Genomic DNA, 25678 nt, shown 5'->3' on the forward strand with positions numbered 1-25678 from the left:
AGTTATCATATGGTCACCTCTAGACTGATATGATGAATGATCATACTTTAAATAACTTGTTATATAGTACAGTGGTATTCCTATGCTGTAACATTACAACAGCCCATGCATTATGGGGGTTCTGGGGGCCCCTGGTGGTCTTGTGACAGTTGCCCACTTATTCAACCATGCTAAGGCTAAATTAGAAGGTTTGCATTTAAATGTAACAACTTAAGTTTACATGTTTGAACATAAATATTATGTGGTGACACTGAAATTTACCTTATTGTTTGCAAGTTTTAGCCACAAATAGCAAAGTAAATAGAACACATATTTTCTATGACAACTCATTTAATACCAGAGTAATACAGGAATCCTAAATTAATAGATTAAATAATGTTGCATCCAAACCAAAGTGTGCCTGTTTAAATTAAATGGATATGGTTCTAGGCATTATGCACAAATGGTGACACCAAAAACATTGTCTAAACATCTACAGCTAAAACAATTTTATCTAATTAATCATTAGACAAATCCTGAAACAAAGGAGCTCATGTTACCCTGATAACACTGATAACATATAGTCAGAACAGTGACCTCATTCTGACCCTTATTCAATTAAAATGCAAATCTTTGATGATACGAAGGAACCGCCACAGTCAGTGATTTGCTCAGATATGTTTTTTTCTTCAAGATTAAGTAATGTTTTTAATTTCAAGTGTAATATACACAGAGACCCAAGATTATAATAATACAATTATATTTGTTTGTTTCAAGGCATTAGTTAAAATGAGCAAATCATCTATGAAATTGAGTTAATATGAATAATAATTTAATTATGAGTTATAATAAACAACTTTAATCTTTAGTGGGTGCTGTAGCCTTGTGAAGGATAAAAAAACTTAAAATCCAACAATTAGTGCTGGTCTTCATCTTTTCATTTCCCTAGAAACACTTTCAGTTATAATATCATTTTAACACATAATATTATGTTATTTTAACACACCTATTAATTAGCTATTAATCAAGTAGCCTTCTGGAAGGAAGGAAGGAAGGAACTCTTCAGGAAACAACACTCACTCATAATTCAACATATAGTACAAGTAAGCCCTTCCACAGTGTCAAAAGCTGCACTCAGGTCAAGGAGCAGCACCAGACTACTCTAGGCAGTTTCAGTTGAGTGACAGGAACGGAAGCCAGATTGAAATTTATTAAAAAGATTGTTGTTGGATAAATGGGCAGTAAATTGGCTCGCAACAGCCGTTCAAAAAGTTCTAACATAAAAGGTGGATTAAAAATTGGCCTGCAAAAAAGAACTTGTGGGTCAGTATTTGTTTTTGTAAGCAGCGGTTTCATAACAGCGGTTTTAAAAGCTGAGGCCACAGAACCCACGGAAAGCGACATATTAATAATATTAAGAATAGATCTACTTAAAACAGGAAAAAGCTCTTAGAGGCAGTTACCAGACTGGCAAGGACCTCAGGGGAAATGGTTTGGAACTGTGAGAGACTGCAGTTTATCTGGGTCGCAGTGCCATATAAGCATCACTGTATACACTGTATACTGTCATATCCACCTACCTCATGTATATAAAGCAAGCTGTTACACTTATCATCCCATATTTATTCTGGCACCCTTTGCACTCTGCACCATTGCACTACTGTATTATCTAACTATGTAGGCTATTTGTTGATTTATATCTTGCATTAATAATCTAAATCTGTAAAGTAACTAGTAACTAAATCTATTAATTAATGCAGTGGAGTAAAAAGTAGGATTTGCCTCCAAAATGTAATGGAGTAGAGGTGTAAGTAGCAACTAAAATACTCAAGTAAAGTTAAAAAACCTCTGAATTGTAGGCTACTTGTAAGTTTTAGCCTACATTCCAACACTGACAAGAAAATAGGCTAGGCCTATATAAATATAAATTTGAGTCCAAACACACAAAAAATCCCCACAGGAGTAGCAGTAGTTTCATTTCATTTAATCTAAAAGTTTATATTAAGGAGTCATTAATCCGTTATTCCTGAAGTATAGGTCTGGCAATGCGATACTATTCCTAAACCACGTCTGTCCCATAGACTGTATGCCTAGGCCTATTATATGTCTCTGCACACAACCTGCTCCATTCTGCGTCTTAGGGCGTCTCATTCTCTTTGTTCCCAATCCTCATCTTAGGTTACAAAACAACAGGCGACAATAATGACAATAGCTTTCAGACATTTTCGATGGCTTTGAATTGAAACTGAAAGACGTAAAAACCGGATCATCAGACTACCTGGGAGGAGAGAAATTCTTACGTCATACAGCCTTTTTCGCCGCCACATCACTTGCTGCCTTCATTGTCATTTGAAGCTCGGAAATACCATAAATAGCCTACATTCAGGAGCCTTTAACTTAGTGTTTCTGAAATAATATAAAATGTAAATTGTAGGCTAAATTAATATAAATTGCATCATTTTAGAAAGTAGGCACCAATGTGCTCTTTTGACCTATCCCATAGAGGATCTCAGCTTCTCTAGTCAAAATAGGTTACTCTTCTCATCCAATAATAGTGATATTTCCGACAGCACCTGAAAGCCTCATATGCCACAGCAGGTTTCGCGGAGGGGGAAGAGAGAATCCTCATTTGAGCTTTGTAACAACATCCTTCTCTTAAGGATATATTTCGCTAAAATAACGCGCGAGGCGGTTGAATTAATAACGTCAGTTTAGTAGCCTATTATATTTAAACCCGTAACGTAACACCGAGGTGATAGGCTACCTCTTGAAAATGCTTCAGTCTCTAGCCAGCAATTCGTGTGTGCGGTTGATACAAAGTCACAAATCGACGTGGTATTTTGTATCTCTAGTCTTGGGGTATATCCTTTATCTCATATTCGGCGCTGTTGTCTTTTCTTCGGTTGAGCTGCCTTATGAAGACCTCTTGCGCCAGGAGCTGAGGGCCATTAAAAAACAGTTCCTCCAAGAAAATGAATGTCTATCCGAAGAGCGTCTAGAACGTTTTCTAAAGAAAGCCCTGGATGCCAGTAATTATGGGGTTTCCATCCTTAATAACGCCTCAGCTAACTGGAACTGGGACTTCACCTCTGCGCTGTTTTTTGCGAGCACCGTGCTGTCCACCACAGGTAAGTGCTGGTCACCGCCGATAACCTCACGCTGGACAGTATAGGTGATGCATCATGCAGCCGACCAGGTGCGCAAAATAAGATAGAATAGGCCTCTATTTTTTTTTCAACCAAAATTAATCTTAAGTGTGCTCCTGTTTTGGCAAAACATCCTTAGTCTGACCTGGGCCTACTACTGAATGTAACTAGTCAGGTAGTGGAAACTAAAATGTTTCATGCAGAATGTGCCTAATTTTTATACACATTAGCCTACAATAATTATGTCACTATTTCAATCAGGCCACAAAGCTGTTTGTTGCATTTTCTCTTTAGGCCTACAGAAGCTAAAGCGGTGTTTTCTATCTTGCATTTATGTTGGCACAGCGTACACTGCCTTGCAGTCAGTACAGCCTTTGACAAATATAGCCTTACATTACTATAAATGAACAGCCCTCTTGCAGAATTTACAGTAGGGCCTATATTGCAGTATTCCAGACAGAAGCAGGGCTATATCCAATGCGAGGCACTGAAGTACACAAATTTGTGACAGTTCAATATAAACATCATCTCCCTTTCCCCCCAGGAAATCACATGTTCCAATTTAGGCACAACCTAAACACACAGTTTTTTAGATTTTCTTTTAAGGCATTTGTACAGTTTTGCACAACACTGTGCATAGAGTATTTTCCTCTTATCTTGCTCAAAAGGACATGGCTTGCAAGAGCTTGTCAGCCAGGATATCTGAAGAACTTTAGTCTTGCCACAAGGCTGCAGTTATCTCAGAGGTTTCAACATAAACGATTGTGCTGATACCTAACGGTACAGCAGTGGCTTTCTGGCTGCATAAAACCTTTCCTGTTTTAAGTCTCATCAAATGTCTGTTGATGGTTAAACAGAGAATCGACAGACATGTAGATCAGAAAGAGCTCTGACTTTTTTAGTCTCAAAACGTTTTGTGGTTTTGTGACTTTTAATAATCGCAATGGCACTTTCAGAATTACTTTTTTTTCCTCCACAAGCTATGATTGATGTTAGTGAGCCACAGTATTTTTAACACTCTTGTTGGTCTACTTCACAAGAACATGTAGGTTTTAACAGCAATACCTCCTTCACATCACTTTGAGACACTACTCTCAGTAATTATCCTCTACCTGCCTGTGAATGCTTTAATTAAGCCTGTACCTTGTTTACTGTCTGTTCCTCTGTTTAATGCCTATTACATTTAATTAGCGACTGTCTGTTCCTGTTATTTTATTTCTCAGTTAAACTGGGGCATTAAATTAACATGGTTGCTCAAGAACCTGTTTTAGTTTCAATAAGCCAAAAACAGGCTGAATTCTAAACCTGATGCACACGTATACACATATTCATTTTCTGTCCTGTTTGTTTTCCTACAGGATATGGTCACACAGCACCGCTGTCCGATGGTGGGAAGGCCTTCTGCATTATCTACTCAATGATTGGCATCCCCTTTACCCTCCTCTTCCTCACTGCTGTGGTGCAAAGGATCATGGTGTTCAGCACGCGGAGGCCAGTCATGTACATCCACAGGCGCTGGGGCCTGTCCAAGCCACTGGTGGCTATCGTACACGCCACTCTGCTCGCCACTTTGTCCGTCTCTTGCTTCTTTCTCATCCCCGCCGCCATCTTCTCAGCGCTGGAGGAGAACTGGAACTTCCTGGAGTCCTTCTACTTCTGCTTCATTTCCCTCAGCACCATCGGTCTGGGTGACTACGTACCTGGAGAGGCCTCTAATCAGAGGTTCAGGGAGCTTTACAAAGTGGGGATCACTGGTGAGTGCTGATGATTCTTCGTACTTTGAGCTATTTCCATGGCAAGGTGGTGGCTTACTGTCCATTTTCATCCTTATTGAGGTGTTTGTCTTGAGTCATTGTAAACAGCATATATCATTGTCAAACCATTTATGCTGTGAGCCAAAATATATTACAGAACAGACGACAGGCATTGTGTCTGTTTCAGGATCACATTTCTCATAAACTCTAACACTTCATGTTGCAAAGAGGATATGAGTGCTTGCTTTGTTTGCACTGGAAGAAAAGGAAGCATGCTATCCAGCAAAATAACCCTAATAACATCATATATAATTTGTGCAACACTGTGTAACATGTAGTATATGGATAGTCTAAATTTGTTCAAGTTAATCTTAAGTCTCAGAATTAATGTTGTAAGGATTTACTGATGTAAGAATATCCCTTATAGCATGTTTTATGATGGTGGACTTTGACCTACCTGGGTGTGACACGTGTGACACAATCTGCTGGGTCTATTTCTTGACCCGTTTATTGAAAACGTGTGTAAAGTGGAATGTCATGTGTAATTAGTAAACACATGCTTACAAATACACAGATAGCATTCAGATATATTTGGTTCCTCCTAAAAACATTTTGGTTTTGTATTGGCATGATGGATAAGATTTTGACATACATCAGTTATTGCACTTTCCAGCTTTGGGTTATAGCCAAAAGGAGATGTGACATATACTTTTACCTGACAGATATAGTAGGAATTATATTGCTAGCAATATACTTTTGATTTTAAAATTGGTCGCTATTACAAAACTAAACTAAACTGAACTGAGAAATCAACCCCTACAGCATTAGAAATGACCTGTCCTACTCACACAGAGTGTCATGGACATTGTTACAACAGAAAGCATATATTCTGCAAAACTTTTCACTGCAAACTTCTAAACAATGCATAGCTTATTAAAAATGGTTCAGTTGCAAAATCTGTAGCTTTTTCCACACTTTGGATATTTTTAAGCTGGTGAATGCTGCTGAAAAGGCAACATTTTGACATCCTATTTGTTCAATGCTGTTTAAAGGCCGTTAATCAGTCAGGTAAGAAATCATAGTGCTGTGCAGGGGACAAAACGAGCCATGGCCTAATGGAGAGCAGCAAGGCATTGATTGCATTTTCTGGGTGATTGTGCAGCTTTCTGTCAGCAGCATTGTCAGGGCTAATAGTGGGGGGGGGAGTCAAATTCTATTTGAACCCTTGCGCTCTTGACAAGCTGTGTGCATGAATGTCGAACACTACTGCAGTGAACTGTCATCTGCATGTGTGTGTGGGTGTGTGTGGTACGCACCAGCCAGCGAGACGTCATTCAGTAGGAAGAGAGTGAAGTCTGTGACAGAGTGTATTTGTTTCCACAAATAACACAAGACACATTTGTACAACTTCCTCTGTGAAGAATTACATGTCCGTAACGGATGTGAGTGACATCATTATTTGGATCATTAAAACAGAAGAGCAAGACACAGTTTGCCACAAATGATGAACAATTCATGTTGTTTGCTTAAGTGTTTTGTTTGTCTTGTTCTGCCATGCCTTGGATGCTAAGCAGTCACTGCTTTTGTTATAAGCATTTAAGACACAGCGCTACTCTGTGTACATACAGTAACAAAAAAGGGATTTGTAATGTATTTTAAACAGAAATGCCCCTTGGGTTGCTGGGGCGTTTCAAGCGGATTTTTCATGTTAGATGCTGCCAAAGATGGTTTGCTTGTATCAAGTGAAAGCAAGTCGGTGAAAGCTCAATCAACATCTCACTATTCAACAAAGCACACGCTCTGTTATCACATGGTTAGCTAGACACTGCCCTCTTGTGTCAGTGCATATAAGCAACAGGTTTTGGGAAAATAGTGAAGAAATGCGTTACTTGTTAAATAATTACTTTGTTTTTCCAAAAGAATGACTTAAATAAATCACAAAATATTTTTTTGAGTCTCACTGTGTAAATACAACAGCAGCTGCCATAGTATAAAAAAGCATCAGGTAAAATTCTACAGTAATAAAAAAAAAAAGACATCAGAATAGTATGTGTTAAGTCCATACACTTCTGTGACTGTACTGACCTGGACACATTCAAATCACTTATCAAAACCTACCTCTTTAGATTAGCCTTCACCCTCTAATAATATTACATTTCACCTGGTATTATTTGCTGGTTTTATTGTTTCACTTGCTTTTGATATGCTTGTTTTTAATGGGTCGGTTGTATTGCTTCACTTGTTTTTAATGTGCTTAATGTATTGGTTTTATTGTAAAGTGTCTTTGAATACCTTGAAAAGCGCTATATAAATAAAATGTATTATTATTTTTAAATCCCATAAAGAAAGGAATGTTGAGAAAGTGATTTACTGTCAGGGTTATAAAATATGTGGCAACTGTTTGTTTTTGGCTGTAGGGATATTTCAATATGTTTTGATCATTTAATTATGCTACTCACTTCGTCTAATTACTCCCTTCTTCTTTTTTCTTCTACATGTGTCTCTTCAGTCTACCTGATCCTGGGTCTGATAGTCATGCTGGTGGTGCTGGAGACCTTCTGCGAGCTGCAGCAACTGAAGCAGCTGAGGAAGATGTTCTACCTGAAGAAGGAGAAGCCACAGGACCGCCTCGCCATTATGGAGCACGACCACCTGTCCTTCACTACTGTGTCCAACAGAGCCACAGCTTACACTGAGGGCAAAACCCCGACATTTGATAGTGTCCCAACTCTGGCCTCCCCCAATGACGATCCCATGATCCAGTAAACATCGACACAGCAAACATCTATTGCAGGATGAAAATGGGAAAGTAGTGGGTAATGCACGCCAGACTGTAGGTAGATAGAATGAGTAGATCAAGTCTCAGCTGTAGGCATTCTGCAAAGCTCAGCCCTGCAAATTTTACTTGTAAAACTAGTTGAGACTATTCAGATTAAGCAAACAAGCTTCTTTATCAAACCACAATACTGAAAATATAGGGCTATGCAGGAGAGATTAAATGTATGCACATTAATCAGGGAGAAAATTAATATTTTAACAGTGACTATAAAGACATAGCCAGCGATAAAAGAAAAGCCTTCAGCTGTATTTATGACTCACAGGAGATACGCTCCTTTTATGAGCTGTGATATTTATTGCATATTTAGGAACATTTTAGAAAATAATTGGTCTCTTAAATCTAGCTGAAAGATAGGGCAATGCTCTAGTCTGTGACAAAATAGAACATAAACATGTACGTATCTTATAAATAGAGATGCTTGACAGGTATGTGGAATGTACATAATCGGGTAAATGTTTTAAGATGTACAGTATAGCTTAAATTAACACACCTGATAAAGATGAGCCAAAGTGTAGCCAACACATAAGAACAACTCATGTAATTAACTATCATTGGAGTTCAGTGTACATTATTTTTTTTCATTTAGAACTTTGACAGGAAAATGTGGTCAGTGTACCATGACAAGTATTGCATTCAGTTAACGTTATTTTCAGGCGTTTTCCCATTGTGTATCGACTGACAGAGAGCTTGCAGTTGATTCTGAACAAAGCATCTGGAAAAAATAGACAATACATTTTATGAATTAGTGGTCTGAGCTCAGAAAAAGATATACTGAAAGTGTGCAAACAAACAGGTTTTGTTTAAAAAATAAGAAATAAAACCAAGAAGAAACTAAGATAAGTTAGACTTTATTAATCCCACACCGGGGAAATTCCTGTGCTACAGCAGCTTAAAAGAAAAGAAATGTACACACATCAGAAGAACACAAAAACGCATTAAATAGACATGATAAAAATATACAGAAAGTATTATAAGAAATAGAAAAAAACAAACTATTTACTCTGTATATAAGAACATAGTTTTACAGTCTATGTTTTGCAGCATTTTTGGCTCATCTTTATTGAGGCGTTAACTATTCTTGTTGTACTTCACGTCGTCACACACTTCATTGTGAGGGATAGTATTTGTCTGCGGATGTGTGTGTGTGTGTTTTCTCTACATGTTGCAGTGCTATTTCAATATCCATGTGTGATGATAAGCAGCACTATAATTTATTGATTTGTCTGGCTTAATGTGTGCTGGACTGTTTGAAAAGGGAAGGAGAGGTTAGCTGAGCTTAAAAAAAGGGAACCACAGAGTGCTGACTGGCCCATTGCATTTTACTGTCAATAAAGAGAGCTCAGTTTGCACGTGTACTGGAGCCAGGCAGTAGTACAGGGGAAAAACATAACTGTTTGTTATTTCTCAGAGAGAAAAGGGAAATGATTCCAAAGATTTTATCGTTTAAAAAAAGGAGATCTTTTTTAATGGAAAAATAATGGTACTTTTGATGTGGATGATCTGTAAAGGCTCAATAATGGCGCTAACCTAAAAAAGGCGCAAGATGTCGAAAGAAACTATTTTACTGTATTTACATCATTTGAATGTAGAAATGTATATTTTTTGACATGAGGAAGATTTAAAACACTTTAGTAGTAATTAATGAAAGTAATTATCTACTAGAAACGGTGCATTAGGGAAACTTGAAACTATAAGTTCAAGCAGCAGGAGTGCAGCTAAAACATTCCAGTTCTGATTATTTACATCGGATCTGCTCATCAATCAAGAATAACTTTCCAAAAATTTGCATACTAAACTCGCAAGTTTGTATGACATTTGACTGTGTTTTAAAAAAAAAGATTTGTATCTGAAGGAAAAATGTTGTGACAGAAGTACTTAATTTCATCCCCTTACCCATCCTGCAATATTCCGTTTGGCGAAAATAGACACCCAAACGTACAGTGTATCATACGGCTGCAATGCAGACTTATTTGTCATGAATCCTATTTTAGTACATTTAATAGAAAGACATGCATTTGTTATACATTTTAACTATATCTCAGTATCTGGGTGGAGCTGAAGTTCTAACCTCATCTTTCTCTGCTACATCGCCACATCAAGACACAGTCGCAGCCTTTTATGATGTCTTGAATGTAACATTTTTTTATGCCGTTTGCTACAGCAAGATTTAAGGCCTGCACAGAGTGCAGCATTACGCCTTGCTGCTCAGCTGGCTCTGTCAGTTTAGTGATGACAAGTTGATTTGAAAACAATGTTTTCATGACCGCTTGCAAAATTAGCTTTAAGTGTGTCATCATCTGAGTTACTCACTGATCTTTAATATTGTATTTTATAGATCAGTGGGATTGTAGATTTTTTTTTTTTTCACCAGTCTGGGCCTTCGTGTAAACTGTGAAGCATTGCAACTGTTCATATTATCTGCTGAGAAAAAAAAAGGATAACTTACTTTTTGCCAAGCAGGGGTTGCTCTTTTACTGTAAGATGTTTCATTGTTTTGTAGATACATTAAAATAGATTGATGTCAAGGCTTTTACCCTTGACATCCCACCCCAGCATTACTGTTTTCGACAGTATTTGTCATGCACATACAGTTTGTCTTGAGGGTGAGAGCTGTCAGGTAAAGTAGTTCTGTTCAGGGAGAAAATGTGTCAAGGATTACAAATGGAAGCACAGTGACGTTATTTATTTATGCTGACAAAAGTAACAAATTTAGGCAATTTGGAATCACAGGTTTCTGTACATAGCTCTTCAGTTGTTTTAGTGCATACTGTAGATTCATATGCATTGATGAGTATTTTAGTATTACAATACCAATTTTGTAATACAGCACCTAGGTTTTCTGTAAAATTCATTTTGGCATAAAAAGTGAATCCATGAACTGTAAAATATCAGTGTGTCTTAAATAAAGTGTTGGTTTATTATTACGTAATCTGACTGTATTATCTAGAGCTAGTACTGTACATATGTTCAATGCCATATGTTCAATGCCAATCGAAACTAGCTGATCCAGTGGTAGGTCATTGATTTTGTGCTCAGCTGTGTCCCTGCAGCAACACGTGTGCTTACATAACATGCAGTTACCATACACGTGTACTTCAATTGAATCCAATTAAGGTTGAAAGTTGTGGATAATTGCCAGGCTTTTCCATATACAAAACACTTGGGTGAATTGTAAAGAAGAGAAGAATAAATGGCAATCAATGTGATTATCTGTTGGGTAGCATTTTTTTCTTTATTTGTTGCTACTTTAAAATACTATTTTAGTCATTTGTCTTATCTTAGAAAAAGAAACGGAGGTGTGGACTTCATCATTGTCTCCATCATAGAAGAGCAGTAATTAAAGTTGGAGGTGAACAAGAGGCCCACAGATATCCCATTCATTAATTAACAAGAAATGCTTTCTTATTTGAGCATACGAAGCAATGATTTGCACATCAGACACATTATATGTGGTACTTCATAAAAGAGGGGACATTGTTAGCTGTTGAAGGACACTGATTTATGATGAGAACCTGTGAAGACCAACAAAGCTCCAAAATGTGCAGTATATATTAGTGGCTTTGGTATTACTGTACTATATCTAGCACACAGAAATACATAGAAAATACAAAATGAAAAATGTAGGTGTATTCAGTCTAAATTATCCACCTTATTCATCCCAGTATAACAGAATATATTGTATTTTATTGCACCGGGCAGCATATGTCTCAGAGGAAAGTGAATTTATTGGGTGTGTTTAAGGTGCTGAAAGAAAATAACAGTAAACACTTTTTTTATTCAACAGCTGTAACTCTTGTTGATCAGAAGTGTAATTAGCTCTGACATGCAGGCACTGCTCACTGCTGAGCCACTGAGCTGACAACCATGCTATCAAGTTGAACTACCTGAATAAATATGAGGCAAAGGCAGCTCCTGGCAAAGTATTCATTGGATGCACGTTATGAGAACACAATTAGCTGTGGGCGCACAGTGCACAGTAATTGAAAATAACTGTTGAGGAATAATTTACATAATGTGATTGTAAAGAAATATCATTCATTCAGATCAAAATCCCTGCTTTGAAGTACACACGCATGCTTGAATGTGTATTATATAATGCACTATACATTTCTGGAAGTTAATTATAATAATCTGCAGCCTGCTAAATGTCACTAAATGAGTTTCTTGAGTTACATACCTGTTCACATGTAAAAAAAAAACAACAAAAAAACCCAATGTTTAATACTTAGAGGGGAGAGCATCCCCTTACTGGAAATGAAACATTCTGCATGTACAAGCAAAGTCTGTATCTTACAGCAAAATGAGACTGCATTTACTGACTCTAGAGACTCAACTTTGGCAGGTGGCCAGCTAAAGCATAGAACATCACTCTAATGCCACAACTTTTCTATACTTAATTTGCTTTTTATTTGTTCCCACACGCAAACATGCACATACATACATACATACAATTGTCAGTAGACGACGCCAGGCTGTCAGTCAGGAGTGTATCAAGCAGAACAGGACTATGCCCTAAAGGCACATCTCTACACACTGGAATTAAATGTTCCTGCCGGTCCTTGTCATTAATATTGCTATTTGATCTTTTTGCATCATTCATATGCACACAGAAAACTACCATAGCCTGAGCTGTGAAGATAAAAAAGAATGTAGCCTCACACTGCAAGAATATTGTATCTATGTGCTGAAAGTGAGAAATGCATAATTTCACTGAACCTAAAGCTATTCTTTAAGAAATCCGGATGTGCCCTTGGTTGCATTACTGTACAAATAATTCATGTGTTTTGTTGTGCATGTGCATCAAACAGCCACTCCAGCAAAGCCCAAGAGTAACACACACTGCAGCAAAATATGTGATGCTTGACATTTCATCAGTCAGGTTTTTCAACAAGTCCACTGTTGCAACTTTGGCTCCTCATTTATCAATGGTCCAGAGACTCAGGGGTCACCCAGGACAGGAGGTGGGTTAGACTGAGGCATCAACTGGCATCTACCCTATAGCACCGCTTTCTGGTGGTGGAGCAACTCTATTTATATCCTGACACACACGCTGGGACTATGGGAATGCAGGAGGCCTCAAGCACAAACATTCCCCACTGCCAACTCTGTAACTGCTCTCCTTTGCTACTGGAAACACTGCTTTCATTTTGCTGGAGTAAAGGGAGTGTAGCTTATATTTTCTAAATCATAGTGTGGATTTGCGTGAATTAATGTACCCAATTAGAGGTTGCAGTAGTGCACAACAGTCCTATTTTCTTGGCGTAGAAGGCATGTATATATACAGTATGTTCAGACATGCACCAGGAAACACTTAGCAGGACATACACACTGCCCCAGTTAACTGTCTTGATTGTATAAGATGTGAGAAAAACTGACAGGACCAGAAGAAGGGAGAAGAGAAGAGAAGAGAAGAGGAGGGGGGGGTGAATGGATGCTGCAGCCATGCTCTTTCTTGCAAATATTTTGCATTTAAACCTCCATTGCTGCAGTGTGTCATGTTTAGAGAACATCAGGACTCACAGTTGGCTCCCCTCATGTTTCAGACAAAGAAGACACATGCACCTTTATTAGGTGCTGAATAACAAATATGAATACATGAAAAGGGGAACAGGTCAAAAACTGTATCCTGCCGTTGTTTTCCCGGGAGTTCAGATTTCTGACGAAAGCGGTTACAGGTCGAAACATTATCAGTCATGCTGAAACATTTAAAGTAACTCTTGGGAATGCAACAGCACGATGCACGTTTCTTTCTTTTCCATTTTATTATCCCACTGAGATCTGAGTATGATATCCAGCTGTGATGACAACTAATTGGATGACAAAAAGCAAATAGTCATGTGCCTTTGACCAACACAACTTGTATCACATCATAGGCACATGAAGGAACAATACTGACAATTGCCATGACAGTTATATAACACTATCAGAGTGCCTTCACAATAACCTCAAAATGGCCTAATTCATGAGATCTCGTCCTCACCAAGTATTTACAACCCAACAAAAATAATTGGTTATAAATATTTGGAAGAATCAATGACTTGTTTCAAGTGGTGAATGTCAGACAACCTTCAGGGCTGAAAAGCATGGTGCCGAGTTTCCCCTCGCGGACATGGAGTGACCAATTACTTTGAATCCCTTTTGGCAAATTGGGCAAAGAATATGCAGCTCAGTCATTTATACCAGGAGAGGTGCACACTGTCTAAGACACCAAAAAGCAAGAGGATTTACATGTCAAAAACAGATCTAATATTATTCAATGTATAAAAACATGTTTTATTTATAACAATGGCTGTGAATGTTTAATGGTAAAAGGTAGTTATTCAATTAGAGGGTGGCCCAGTTCAGTCACTGATTATATTGATGTCTGTAAGCAAAGCAGAGTTTATTATCTATGTGTAAATTAAAAACATTTTACACAACACATTCTGTGTGAACTATATGTCAAGCTAAAAAGCACCTCTGAAGTGCCAGTTTCCTGCTTTTTCTGATGTTTCATTTAATATTAATAGCAGCAAAACAGAGAAGGGACTATGCATGGATACTTCTAGAACTTTAATCATGTATTTTTGTATTTTTTCCATTTGTCAGCAAAACTAAAAAGGGAACATCTAAGAATGGAAATCAGGGCGGTTAAGTCTGGCCAGAAAAGAAGACTGAAGATGGCAAATTTTTCTTCCCACTGGAGCTGTTTGCCTCGGCAGCTAACTGGTTCCCAATGTTGACACATAATAGCGTCTGCGGGTCCTCTCATCCATGGAGATTCTGACTCCCCTCCAGCTGTGTGTCAACCTTACCAATAATGGCAGCTAAATAACAAATATACCCTAAAGAAATCACACAGGCCCATTCCATAAAGGTTATGTTTTCTCCTGGCTGAAATAACATTTCTTCCTTAGCAACAGAGGACTAGATGTGTCTCTCTGGATTATAACAATACATTGCTCCTCATGTTGGCATATGCAAAAGTCGCTAATCAAACGCTGAGTAATAATGAGATATAACATGTTTACAAAACTTAAGAAGTAAGTACTTAAATACACTATGAATGTGACCTTTTTAACTGGCTTAGAGTGTCACTTCGCCATCTGCATTGGCCAATCAGCAGTGGACTGTCACACTGTTTCCAGGCTGACCGCTGCATTAAATATTGATGGTGAGAAGAGAGAGGATATACATCTTCTTCTTTTTTTAATTGTATGAAACTGGACACAGGAGGGTAAGAGAAATAATGGAATTAGGTTTATAACATACTGGCTTTTGTTTCTGATTAAGTGCTCATACAAGTTTTTGAGAATACAGAAACGACCTAAAAGGGAGGTTATGATGAAGGATAGTGAAATATTTATCACGCGCTTGCACTGTTTTTATCATGACTACAGATACCACAAGTAACCTGGAGCCCATGCACTTTGAAATCCCTCTACATTCTGGAAATATATGGACTATCATATTTTGAGGGAAAACTTCTCAGGATTATTGTAAAGATTTCTCAGGATTTAGAGCTCCCCTGAGAAATGTGCCTTATTAAAGTAGGCCCTTTTCACAGAAGACATTTTGTCATGTCAGCAGGAAAAGTGTAGATATTAAAATTAATGATGGTGGAATTCCATGTAGCTGCTTTAGTTTTGGGGCTCATTGCCACACTGCCATGACTTAGTGGGACACTTGAATAGAACAGAGCCATCGTTAAAGTTATCACTGCTGTGAAAAAGGACTTATAACGACTAATTTCAAGTACATCTGTGAAGTATTTCTTTGGCCTTTATCAGGACCATGGGCTGATAATGTTACCATCAAGGTACAGTAATCATTCTCATAAAAAATTACACAATTCATCCATATAATAAGACATATATATATATACTATATATAATAATATATATTTTGCACAACAGCAATGTTGACGTGTCATAGCAGTAAAAGCACAGGTGTAACTAATAACATTAATGATGGCTGCATTCAATTTAGGTGAGTCAGTTCCACGACCCAAGTATGGTGCATGCTGACTCACTGGAATGACTGGGACACGCGATGGAGCGTAGTCATTGTTAAACCTATTAATTACACGAGCACTTTTCAAGTCAAAATGTTTGCTGTGAAAGAGAACCATTACACCTGGACATATGGAAATAAACTGATAATTTGAAAACTTAATAACTGTTTCTCACAGGGAAGGTTTCCACATTATTTAGATTGGGTAAAGCAGAAGGTTGACCAGTGAGAATTGATTTGGCATTGGCTGAGATGTGAAGTTGAGAGGTGCATTATGCTAAATGAACCTGATCCTGTCCTCCCTAACACTGCCGATGGGAGGTGTTGACCCGCTTATTGATGACTATAGACTCCAGTTTTTTGCTCAAGTAAGCACAGGTCCCGTAAGCACACGTCCCCCCCCCCCCCACTGCGTTGATGTGAAAGGAGTGGCTGGTCATTGATCCATGCAAAACCTGTCTACAAAAAACAGTCTGTGTTCTTGTACAGCTCTCTGCAGTCAGGAGCTCACAGAATGCCGACGCAATGCAGCCAGTGGACCACAGACCTGGGACCTTTGGGCGACACTACCCCCTTCCTGCAAGGTAGAGCTTGACTCTTATTCATATTATACTTTACCTAAGGAGTCCACCAACATTTCAAGATTATAGCAGGGCCTGTATTTCAAAGGTCTGTGTGAACAGAGGCAGAAAAGAAACAGTAGAAATGTTATTTCTGTTTAATGCCACAGATCAAAGATGACTACAGGGAAATGGTTGATTGCAACCAATCAGAGAAATGGTTCAAGTAATTGGGTAATCACGTTCACTGGTGGTGATTATATAATTAAAATCAAGTATCTGACTTTGTTTTGAGCTTTCAGAAGTGTGATCTGTGCAACAACATTACAAGTAGTGTGTTTTTCAAACTCTCGTGTTAATATAAAAAAGAACTGTGACTGTCAACTGATGAAGATAAAGATGAGCTACATTTCATGAACATTTTGCATTAAATGTGGCAAAGTTTAGAAGTCTATAAACCTAAGCAGTATGTGTAGATCCAACAATGAGGAAAAGGGGAACCCATGGCCTGTGAATTGTTGAAAAAGCTATAGTTGCTTGAAAAAAGTTATCTGGTAAGAGGGATCAGTATGTTTCACACCTGTGCTGAAAAACATCTAAAACCGTCTGGGCTTGTGCAGTCAATAAATCTGTGATATTCTGCACCATAACGGAGGAAAATACATTATTTTTCATCCACACAGCAGCGGAAACGAAAAGTATAACAATTACCAGGAAAGCAACTTGTCTGTCTTTTGACTTATCCATTGACATAAAATGTTTGGGGCAAAATGAACTTGATTACCAAACACATCAACAGGAGTTTTATTGTTAGACAGATGCTAATATCAGCTAGACAATTGTGCCTCTGCCTCACATTCCTATCCCCTTTTTCACTTGCTAGTCTTTTAAATATCACCCAGAACACATGTTACTGTTCTGAGCCACAAATAACTGGCACTATCAGATCAAAAATAAAACACCTACTTCACACTTTAAAGTGTGGGAGAGTTGCTGTGCCTGTCTGAATGTGACAGTTTGAGGGAAAAGGACCAGAAAGACCTAATTTGCAAAGTATGACTGCATGCTGCTGATGTTAATGATTGGACTTTTCGAGCCAAAAAGCCAAAGAAAAATGCAGATACTTTACATCAGCTACAAGGAAGAGAGCTGTATAAGTGCATATATGTGCAGATTGAGATTCAGGGGCCACTGTGGGTCTTTTTGGAGTCTGGGAACGAAAGCAAATTCTGTTTTGTCTTGTGTTTCACCAAAGAAGAGAGTGTACTATGTTCATATATCTGTATGACCTACTGGTACTGACGTGGTGGTTCAGAAACACCAGGTTAAATTAAAAGGATTGCATCCGGTAGATGGCGCTGTTGCAGTGCCTCCAGGACCCATCAGCAGCATCAAGAGCACAGCGCACCCTTTTGTTAAAACAGTCTCTATCGTAGTGGCCAGGCATATATGTTGGTGGGGCTGAGAAGAAGCAGGACGATGGTACTTGTCTCCGTCAGTATTGATGAGGATTTAGATTTACAGTAGTTGCCCTGCTTAGTTGCCTTAAGGATGTATGGTGATGGAGAGGGCCGTGTGTGGGACCGGGTCGGACGGCCCCACCGGGACTGTATGTACTACCTTGGACCTACTACCTTGATGCCGATGTAAGACATGTAAACTTTTACAAAAGCATTGCAGCCATGCGACTGGAGGCAGGGCCATACCTGTTGCGCACTTGATTTCATAGGCGCATTTATAAAGTATTGACTTTAAAGGGCACAGGTGTTAACAGTAATAGCTGTAGAGTGTTATTCTCTGTTCTCTCTCTGTTAATTGTTGGGAGTCAGCTATTGGATTAGGATACGGCAGCACAGAGGGTCAAGTAAATCATGTTTTGCTTTCACGTTTCATAACAGCTGAGAGGCTGCCAGGTCACCACTGTGCCTTATGGTACATCATACTACAGAGCTTTATTAGTGCAACATTTAACCATTCTTTTTCGTTTTATCTCACCTGCTGGACACAAAATAAGTATTTTCCCCAGCTGCATGATAACATGATATTTGATAGGCTGTACTGTGTAAGCTGCGTACAGTTTGTGCCCCATTGCCTCTACATGTAGGCTATGAAGCCCGGAGCTGTCACAAGTGTCCCGTCTCCGTCTCTACAAATCACTCCTGATCGATTCATTAGCTTCAGATTCCTACAGTATAAGCCTATAATAAGAGTTGCAGTGCACAGTGCATAGTATACAGCAGTTGCAGGAGCAGTCACTTTCGCTTAGTGTCTTTCACAGTGTTGTTGTGCGGACTGCAGGGCCAGCGAAGGATGATGATTTCTGTACAAGAGAGGAGCTGCAGGGACCCTTAACGCCGGTCATTGTGGAACATACAACACTGACTTTCCTGCTTTAGCCAACGAGAACTCTTGTCTTATCAAGTCATATACAAGGATTTATAGGCTTCCCTTTCTTTTCACTAAGCGGTTTCACTTTTGTCTTACTGTATAACTCCGGCCACCCTTGTTCTCTCTTCCCAGCGGGATGCGCAAGTCGCCCGACGTCAGCCCGAGAAGGCTTTCGGACATCAGCCCTCAGCTCAGGCAGCTCAAGTACCTGGTGGTGGACGAGGCCATCAAAGAGGACCTCAAGTCCTCGCGCTCATTTGAGGACATCAACAGCGCGTCCATAGAGGAGCGAATATTGCGAATAACCGGCTATTATGGATATCAGCCTTGGAGTGGAAGCTACAAGAGTGAGTCAGTTTGCATGCATGGAGCTGTTAACTCCTGTGACTATGATGTGGTAGGCCTACATAGTGGCCAATACGTCTACTTTATCTATATAGGCTATGCAATGCTGGCCATGCATATTAGTCCTTGCTACATCTGGCACTGATTGGATTTTAGATAACATTAAAGTAGCCTACTATTGATGATAGTGATACAATAAAAAGTGCTGACTTCTTTGGAGGTGCAGCTTGATGGTGTGATCTTACTGCCCTGGACAGGTTTCACATTGTTACTGGGAAAGGTCACAGGATGATGGAAATCACCCTGTTCATGCATGTTTAACCAACCAGAAGCACATTTAGACATTTGGGCCCCCTGAATGTAAAGCAGTGTGATGTGTCCCCCTTGAATCCCACCACTCAACTTCTTTCTATCCATCCTTTCATCCTCATCCTTTACATTAACCTGGTATTATTGCAAAGTGAGGGCTGGTGTGCCAAGTACAGTGTGTGTGATGCGCAGAACAAGAAGAGAGCTTGTCTGAATAAGAATACACATGGTGTCACCATTATGTTGCTCATCTTCATCATTATTTCCCATTAAATCTAAATTTGCACACTCTGATAATTTGTTGCTAAAGCATCAGTGTTGCCTTGCTGCAGACAGTGGAGCTAATGTTTGCTTCACTGGACTTTGTTGAGCTCGGAGCCAAACAGTGGGAGTGGTGCTCGGAGCGGTTGATTCTTTGAAGAAAAGAAGCTTGTCAACACAGCTTTAATTTTCCTCATCTCATTTCTCTACATCGTCTCTGTGATGATGTATTACAGTCTTGCTTCCCTTGCTCTATCTTCATAGGATCTCTATCTTGCTGTGTGTCGAAACAACTGTCAATCTTCTGTTCATTTGTCTGTTATTGCTGCTCAGATGTGAATACATTCAGTAGTGTTTTGCCATTTGATGACCTATAACCGGATAGTTGGTGGAACATTTTGTAAATTTCATATGAGAGACTGCAATATTAAAGAGCTACACGGCTACTTTAAAATTCATAGGCCTATACCTATATTAACAATGCAGACTTTACAGAACAGCTGCTGTTCAGATCAGAATTTGTCTTTACTTCTTTGGTAACTACTGGTGCTGGGACAAGGAAAGAGGTAGTCAAGTAAAGTGGAATATTCCACTTTGGCCTGATTGAATGGTGGGGGTCCAAAATATATGCATATTTGTTTACTTTAGATGAAACAATTTATTGTGTCATCACCGAGGGCCATCTGGCTGCCAAAACAACTGTAGTTAAAGGGGTGATTGAACGCAAAACCGATTTTACCTTGTCATAGTTGAATAATGACAGTTTAGTGGGTAAACAGGACATACATAGAACCTCAAAATCCCATTGTCACCTCTTTCCTCTGCAAATCTCACAATTTGAAACTGCCTCTGAAAACGGGCAAATCTTAACGAACCACCGAGTTGACGTCAACTCGGCGGCTCCTCCTCATTTGGCTCTAGTCTATCTTTGTCACGCCCCAACATTTACATAGGCTACACCACTGATCTGAGATCAGGTAGTTTTCTGAATAGGTCGCGCAGATCTCTGAAATTGTATACATTGTTAATCTGCTATTTTACCACTAAATTCACTTCTGAGACTTTTTTATGCGAGAAATCAACTGTGTAGAGGTCAAATATGGGCCGTTTTACGAAAATTGATGGCTAATTGCAAATTTTGTCCGACTGTGTGTCGGAGTTCAGCGGCCGGTGCTGCCTGTGTTGCTGCCTCGCCGCCCGGCCTGCCTTCCTTCACAGACCCCGGCCTGCTGTGAGGTAGATGGAGCTCTGTCACGGCTGGCAGCCCACAGCACTCCATACCCACGCAAAGTCACCGTTTTTTGGGTTAATGGACTACCAAACGCCGCTGCCCTGACAGAGCTCCAGGGCCTGCAGCTTCCCTCTTCCTGCTAAATGGCCGGTGTGTGTGAGTGAGAGCGCGGTCAGCAAGCTTGTTACGCCAGCAATCTCTTACCACAGGTTCCAGTTAATCTTATAATGTGTGTAATTCTAATGTGTTGAGTTATTTAAACAAACGATCGGAGAAATGAACGCCTCTTGTCCGCGAGTCTCATTGATAGAGCCTGCGGCTGGATGGAGCTCTATCAATGAGAGCTAGCTAGCCTCCTCTTAGAATTCGTCTGGAATTCACAAAAATGCTTTAAATTGAAATCGGACACCATTGTTAGCTTTAGAAGACCTTGGGGTAGATGTTATATAAGTGGCGTAACAAAATTCAAACTGTAAATATACTCTAATTACACCAAAAATGAAGCTAACTAGCCGTGATCTGTACACATAGGATTGAAGGGAGAGTCGCAGCTAACGAAACCCCTAATGTTCTCAAAAATTCATTAAATTGAAATCGGACACCATTGTTAGCTTTATAAGACCTTGGGGTAGATATTATATAAGTGCCGTGACGAAATTCAAACTGTAAATATAGCTACTCTAGTTATGCCGGCAGCTGGCAGCCAGCCAGCTCCGCGGAGCTCCAGTAGTCCAGTACCCAGGGAAACAGTGACTTTCACTGGGTATGGAGGTTGCCGCTTTTTCGTCAGACTGTGTGGAGCTCCTAGCTCATTATTGATTAGCCATCAATTTTTGTAATATTTGAGCTTTAAAGTCTCAGAAGTGAATTTAATAACGAAATAGCCCGACAAACAATGTATGACTTTGCAGTGTCTGAAATATGAGACCTGCTGTCTCGTCTCCAATGTGTTTCTATGTGGTTCGCTCAAACCAATCAGCGCGCAGCGCATCTAAATATTCATGAGCATACCATATTTGGAAGAAAAGCTCTTGTTCCAAATAGAGCCATATTCACAGGGTAGTTAAGGGCCTAATAAAATAGCATTCGGGCAATTTTTAGCCCAACCAATGTTACATACCCTATTAGGAGACCTTAAGGAACAGTTTAAAATACCCTATATAATCACTTAATCACCCCTTTAAAGTGGCTATAAGTAACTTTCAGTTTGTGTTGATTCTAGCGGCCACTTTGGACAAAAGCAGTAGTGTTTTTTACCACGCCTGCTGTCGTATAGGTCTTTTTCTTTACAGTGTTGCCCACTGTATATTAATGAGTTACTGGGAGGTCATATAGTCTAGACTTTGATTTATAGCGCATTTCATGAAACCCACGGACGCTTTACACAAGTATAGGTGGACAGGGGAAATGGAAGGGTGACGTAATTTAATACAGGCTACTGACGTACAACCACATTGCGCATTGTAAAGTTATTTTATGAATGAATAGACATAGACATATTACATACCTGAGGGCCAATTCAGGGACATTTTTATCTCCATCTGTGTAAAGCCTGGCAGAGATTGAATCTGGTTTCGCCCATTTCACTTTCCCTTTTAGCTTTTAGTGCTGCGTTTTAATTTCCTTTTTTTGTGATGGTCCTGTCCAAGTATCAGACATAACTACATCATATAACTTCTAAAATACTAATTAAAATACAATTAGGCCTATATAAAGAAATCTCCTGCTACCTTTTACCTGGCTGGATACAATAACATAGGCTTTTCAGGTGTTTCAATGAAATCTGTAAACCGTCAGAATGTGTACTCTGTAGCACCGTCTACCTGCCGTAAATTATTTTGTGACTTTGAAAAAAAAAATTGGATCCTGGCAGAGGCATTAATTAAAAACAATATAAATATAGCATTATTTTCACTGTTGGTCTCGCTTCCTGTTACAGGTCATTTATGATCTTCAGATGGAACATTACACAAGTACTTTATATTTTATACACTGAACTCATTATCTTCTATATAACAGTTATTTTCATCTTTTTCTTTTTTCCAAATTATAATAGCTGCTGTGGAACACACATAATGCCAAGTACTGTTTGTTGGAGTGGTTGAATTTTTATTAGACTGAATGAGAGTAGTGTCCACTTCACGTTTAATGAGATAAATATGGTAGGTTTAATTCCAAAAGAGAGGCTTTTGCATGCTTTTTTAAATTCCAAAACACAATAACCATGTTAATAAAAGAAACGTTCCCCTGAAAAAGCCGCCACTACTTGGGTTATTTAGTGTAGTCTGTGCCCTAAAATAGTATTTTGTTGACGTCAGTCGAATTGCGAATAAAATATGAAGGGTTGTTCTGTCTGTGTGGGGCAATGTCTCCATTAATTAATGTTGCATTTTGCCTTTTCAGTTTGTTTCTGTTTCTAGCAAATCAAATTAAAATATTCCATGTTCCAAATCCACACAGTGGTCAGTTCCATCTGGACCCCTTACAGTGGTTGCAGAACAGAATCAGCCCACAACCTCCTCCAGCACAACCTGGCTACTCAGTATCCACTGGCAACTAGAAAGCAATGGCTGAATGTAGTGGAAGGCTGATGCTGAAGTAGGGCTGCACGATATGAGGAAAATATGCGATACGCGATAACTTTGTTGAATAGCACGGTAACAGTATTACTAGTGAGAAAAAATCTCCATGGAGAAATGTTGCACCTGTAAGATTCGAAAAAAGAGAGTGTTGAAAAGCTGAACGCAGGTGGCGAAAAACTAACCTCCATGGCCATTATGAAATCTATAAAGAGAGACTTTGCATTTATAATGTGGTACTAAGGAGTGCAAGGCAGTCGTTCTTCTCCGAAATTATTGCTAAAAACTTGAATATTCACGTGCTCTATTTGCTACTGTCGATAGGTTATCAAACCCTCCAGTACCAGTAGCAGCTGAATTTTTTGTCCACCGAAGCCTGCAATAACTTTGTCATCTTCTTTAGTGAAAAAAATTCAGAAAATTAGACTAACAGTCAGTGCATCCATATCAGGTAGAGGATATGTGCTGTCTCAGTTTTTAAGCAAAACAAGACCCCATATGACACAATTTCAAACGATTCACCAAGGTAATCTGGCAGATATACAAAATCTGAAAACCTCTTCCTGTTACCTTGATGTTTTACCAACTGGCTTTTTCAAAAATGTTTCAAATTGTTTGGCTTCAGATCTTTTACAGATTGTAAACATGTCTCTTCAAGCAGGTATCTTCCCACAGGCATAAAAAACTGCAGTAATCAAGCCACTCTTAAAAAAGAATAACCTAGATACGTAATAATGGACAACTACAGACCTATATCAAACCTCCCATTTTTAAGTAAAGTTATTGAAAAAGCAGTTTTTCAACAAATAAACCTTTTATTGTCCCAAAACAATATTTTGGATCCCTTACAGTCAGGTTTCCGACCACATCACAGCACTGAGACAGCTCTTCTGAAAATCTTGAAATGACATCCACTTAAGCACAGATAGTGGCAGAACTACAGTCTTAGTATTACTAGATCTCAGCGCTGCTTTCGACACAGTTGACCACAACATATTATTAAACAGACTGGAAAACTGTTGGAGCAGGTTGAATAATTCTTTCTCTAAGGTTTGCCAGAGTGCCCAAGCATCAGTGTGAATTCGACGCAGCGCCATCTATGGGAATGGCGAGCTAAACTCATTTCAGGACAATAGCATACATGGCATTAAAAAAGAAAAAAAAGAAGAAAAAAAATTAATCAATTTTTGGAATTCTATTAATCGATTTTTAATCGGTGGAGCTTGAATCGCGATATGAATGTAAATCAGTTTTTTTGCACACCCCTAGAAGGCAGCCAATTTCAAGAGACGTGGGAGGCTAAATACTTCTCAGTAGAGTACAAAGAGATGCCTGTTTGTTTCATTTACCACCAACCTTTCCAAATTGCCACATGGGCTTTTTTTCACACAGCAGAGAGAGAGAAAGTAGAGCTAGTAGTAAGCCATGACTCAGGCTGAGGATAAAAGATGGATGTGTGACTTAATGGATGAACATCTCTATGATCTGAATATGGGACTGCAGGCATCACAAACATGCAGGATGCTGTAATAGTCCTCTTAACATAACTGCATGTGTAACAGAGCCAAATGCAACATGAAAACCTTACTCATTTATCAAGCCTGCCTGAAAGTCACTTTGCCTTGAGTGGTGCAGATGTAAACTCAAAGCAGAATTAAGCAAGCATTTTGCTTTTGATGTAGTAGATATAAGTGAATTATACTCCCTTTAAGTACCAGGATGCCACCGCCACAGGCTGTGTTTAGCATGATTGGACCCAGCTATGTAATGTGCTCAGCTACCATGTGCAATGTCTTCTGTTTGATTCTTGTCTCAGACTTGTGTCATCTATCTCCTTTCTCTGTATCCACTACAAGAGATTGATAAACACACAAATAGTCACAGCCAAAATTATAGTAATCAATTTTATTCTCAGTGAAGATTAAAGGTACAGTGTGTAACATTTTTAGTTGTTCATTCTCAAAATCTGTGTTGCCCGTTCACAAACTTGTCCTTTTTCATGAATATTTATCACCGCCTTTCAATTCCAAGTATTCCTATTGGCTTGAAATTTTACATTTGCGTTTGCACGAACTGGGGTAGACGCTCCATATTCATGCGCCATCTTGAAATACGTTAGCCAGTAAGGGACATACAGGACATACAGCTCCGCCTTTCGCGTTTTCGCTGTCACATGATAAACTCACAGGTGCTGTTAATGCTGCTAATGGGTATCGTAGCTTCCCGGCCCGGCAAGTTTGAAGAAGGAAACATGGAGGACCACACGTATTCAAAATACAAATTTCAGGAACAGGA

General features: G+C 39.1%; 2 protein-coding genes across 2 annotated transcripts in view; both read left to right on the forward strand.

Annotated features, from left to right (window-relative positions):
* The first annotated feature begins 2547 nt into the window (after positions 1–2547).
* Positions 2548–10642, forward strand: kcnk1b (potassium channel, subfamily K, member 1b). Its single transcript, XM_078273026.1, has 3 exons — positions 2548–3107; positions 4484–4879; positions 7389–10642. The coding sequence occupies exons 1-3, from the start codon at positions 2753–2755 to the stop codon at positions 7643–7645; spliced, it is 1008 nt and encodes a 335-aa protein (XP_078129152.1). The 5' UTR covers positions 2548–2752; the 3' UTR covers positions 7646–10642.
* Positions 10643–17718: 7076 nt separating this feature from the next.
* slc35f3b (solute carrier family 35 member F3b) overlaps positions 17719–25678 on the forward strand; it is a 49650-nt gene continuing 41690 nt past the window's right edge. Inside the window, exons 1-2 of the mRNA XM_078272994.1 lie at positions 17719–17916; positions 18791–19005. Of these exons, the coding sequence (XP_078129120.1) occupies positions 17822–17916; positions 18791–19005 (310 nt within the window). The 5' untranslated portion in view covers positions 17719–17821. The remainder of the gene's footprint in view (positions 17917–18790; positions 19006–25678) is intronic.

Source organism: Sander vitreus, chromosome 17 (assembly GCF_031162955.1).
Source record: "Sander vitreus isolate 19-12246 chromosome 17, sanVit1, whole genome shotgun sequence".
Classification (NCBI taxonomy): domain Eukaryota; kingdom Metazoa; phylum Chordata; class Actinopteri; order Perciformes; family Percidae; genus Sander; species Sander vitreus.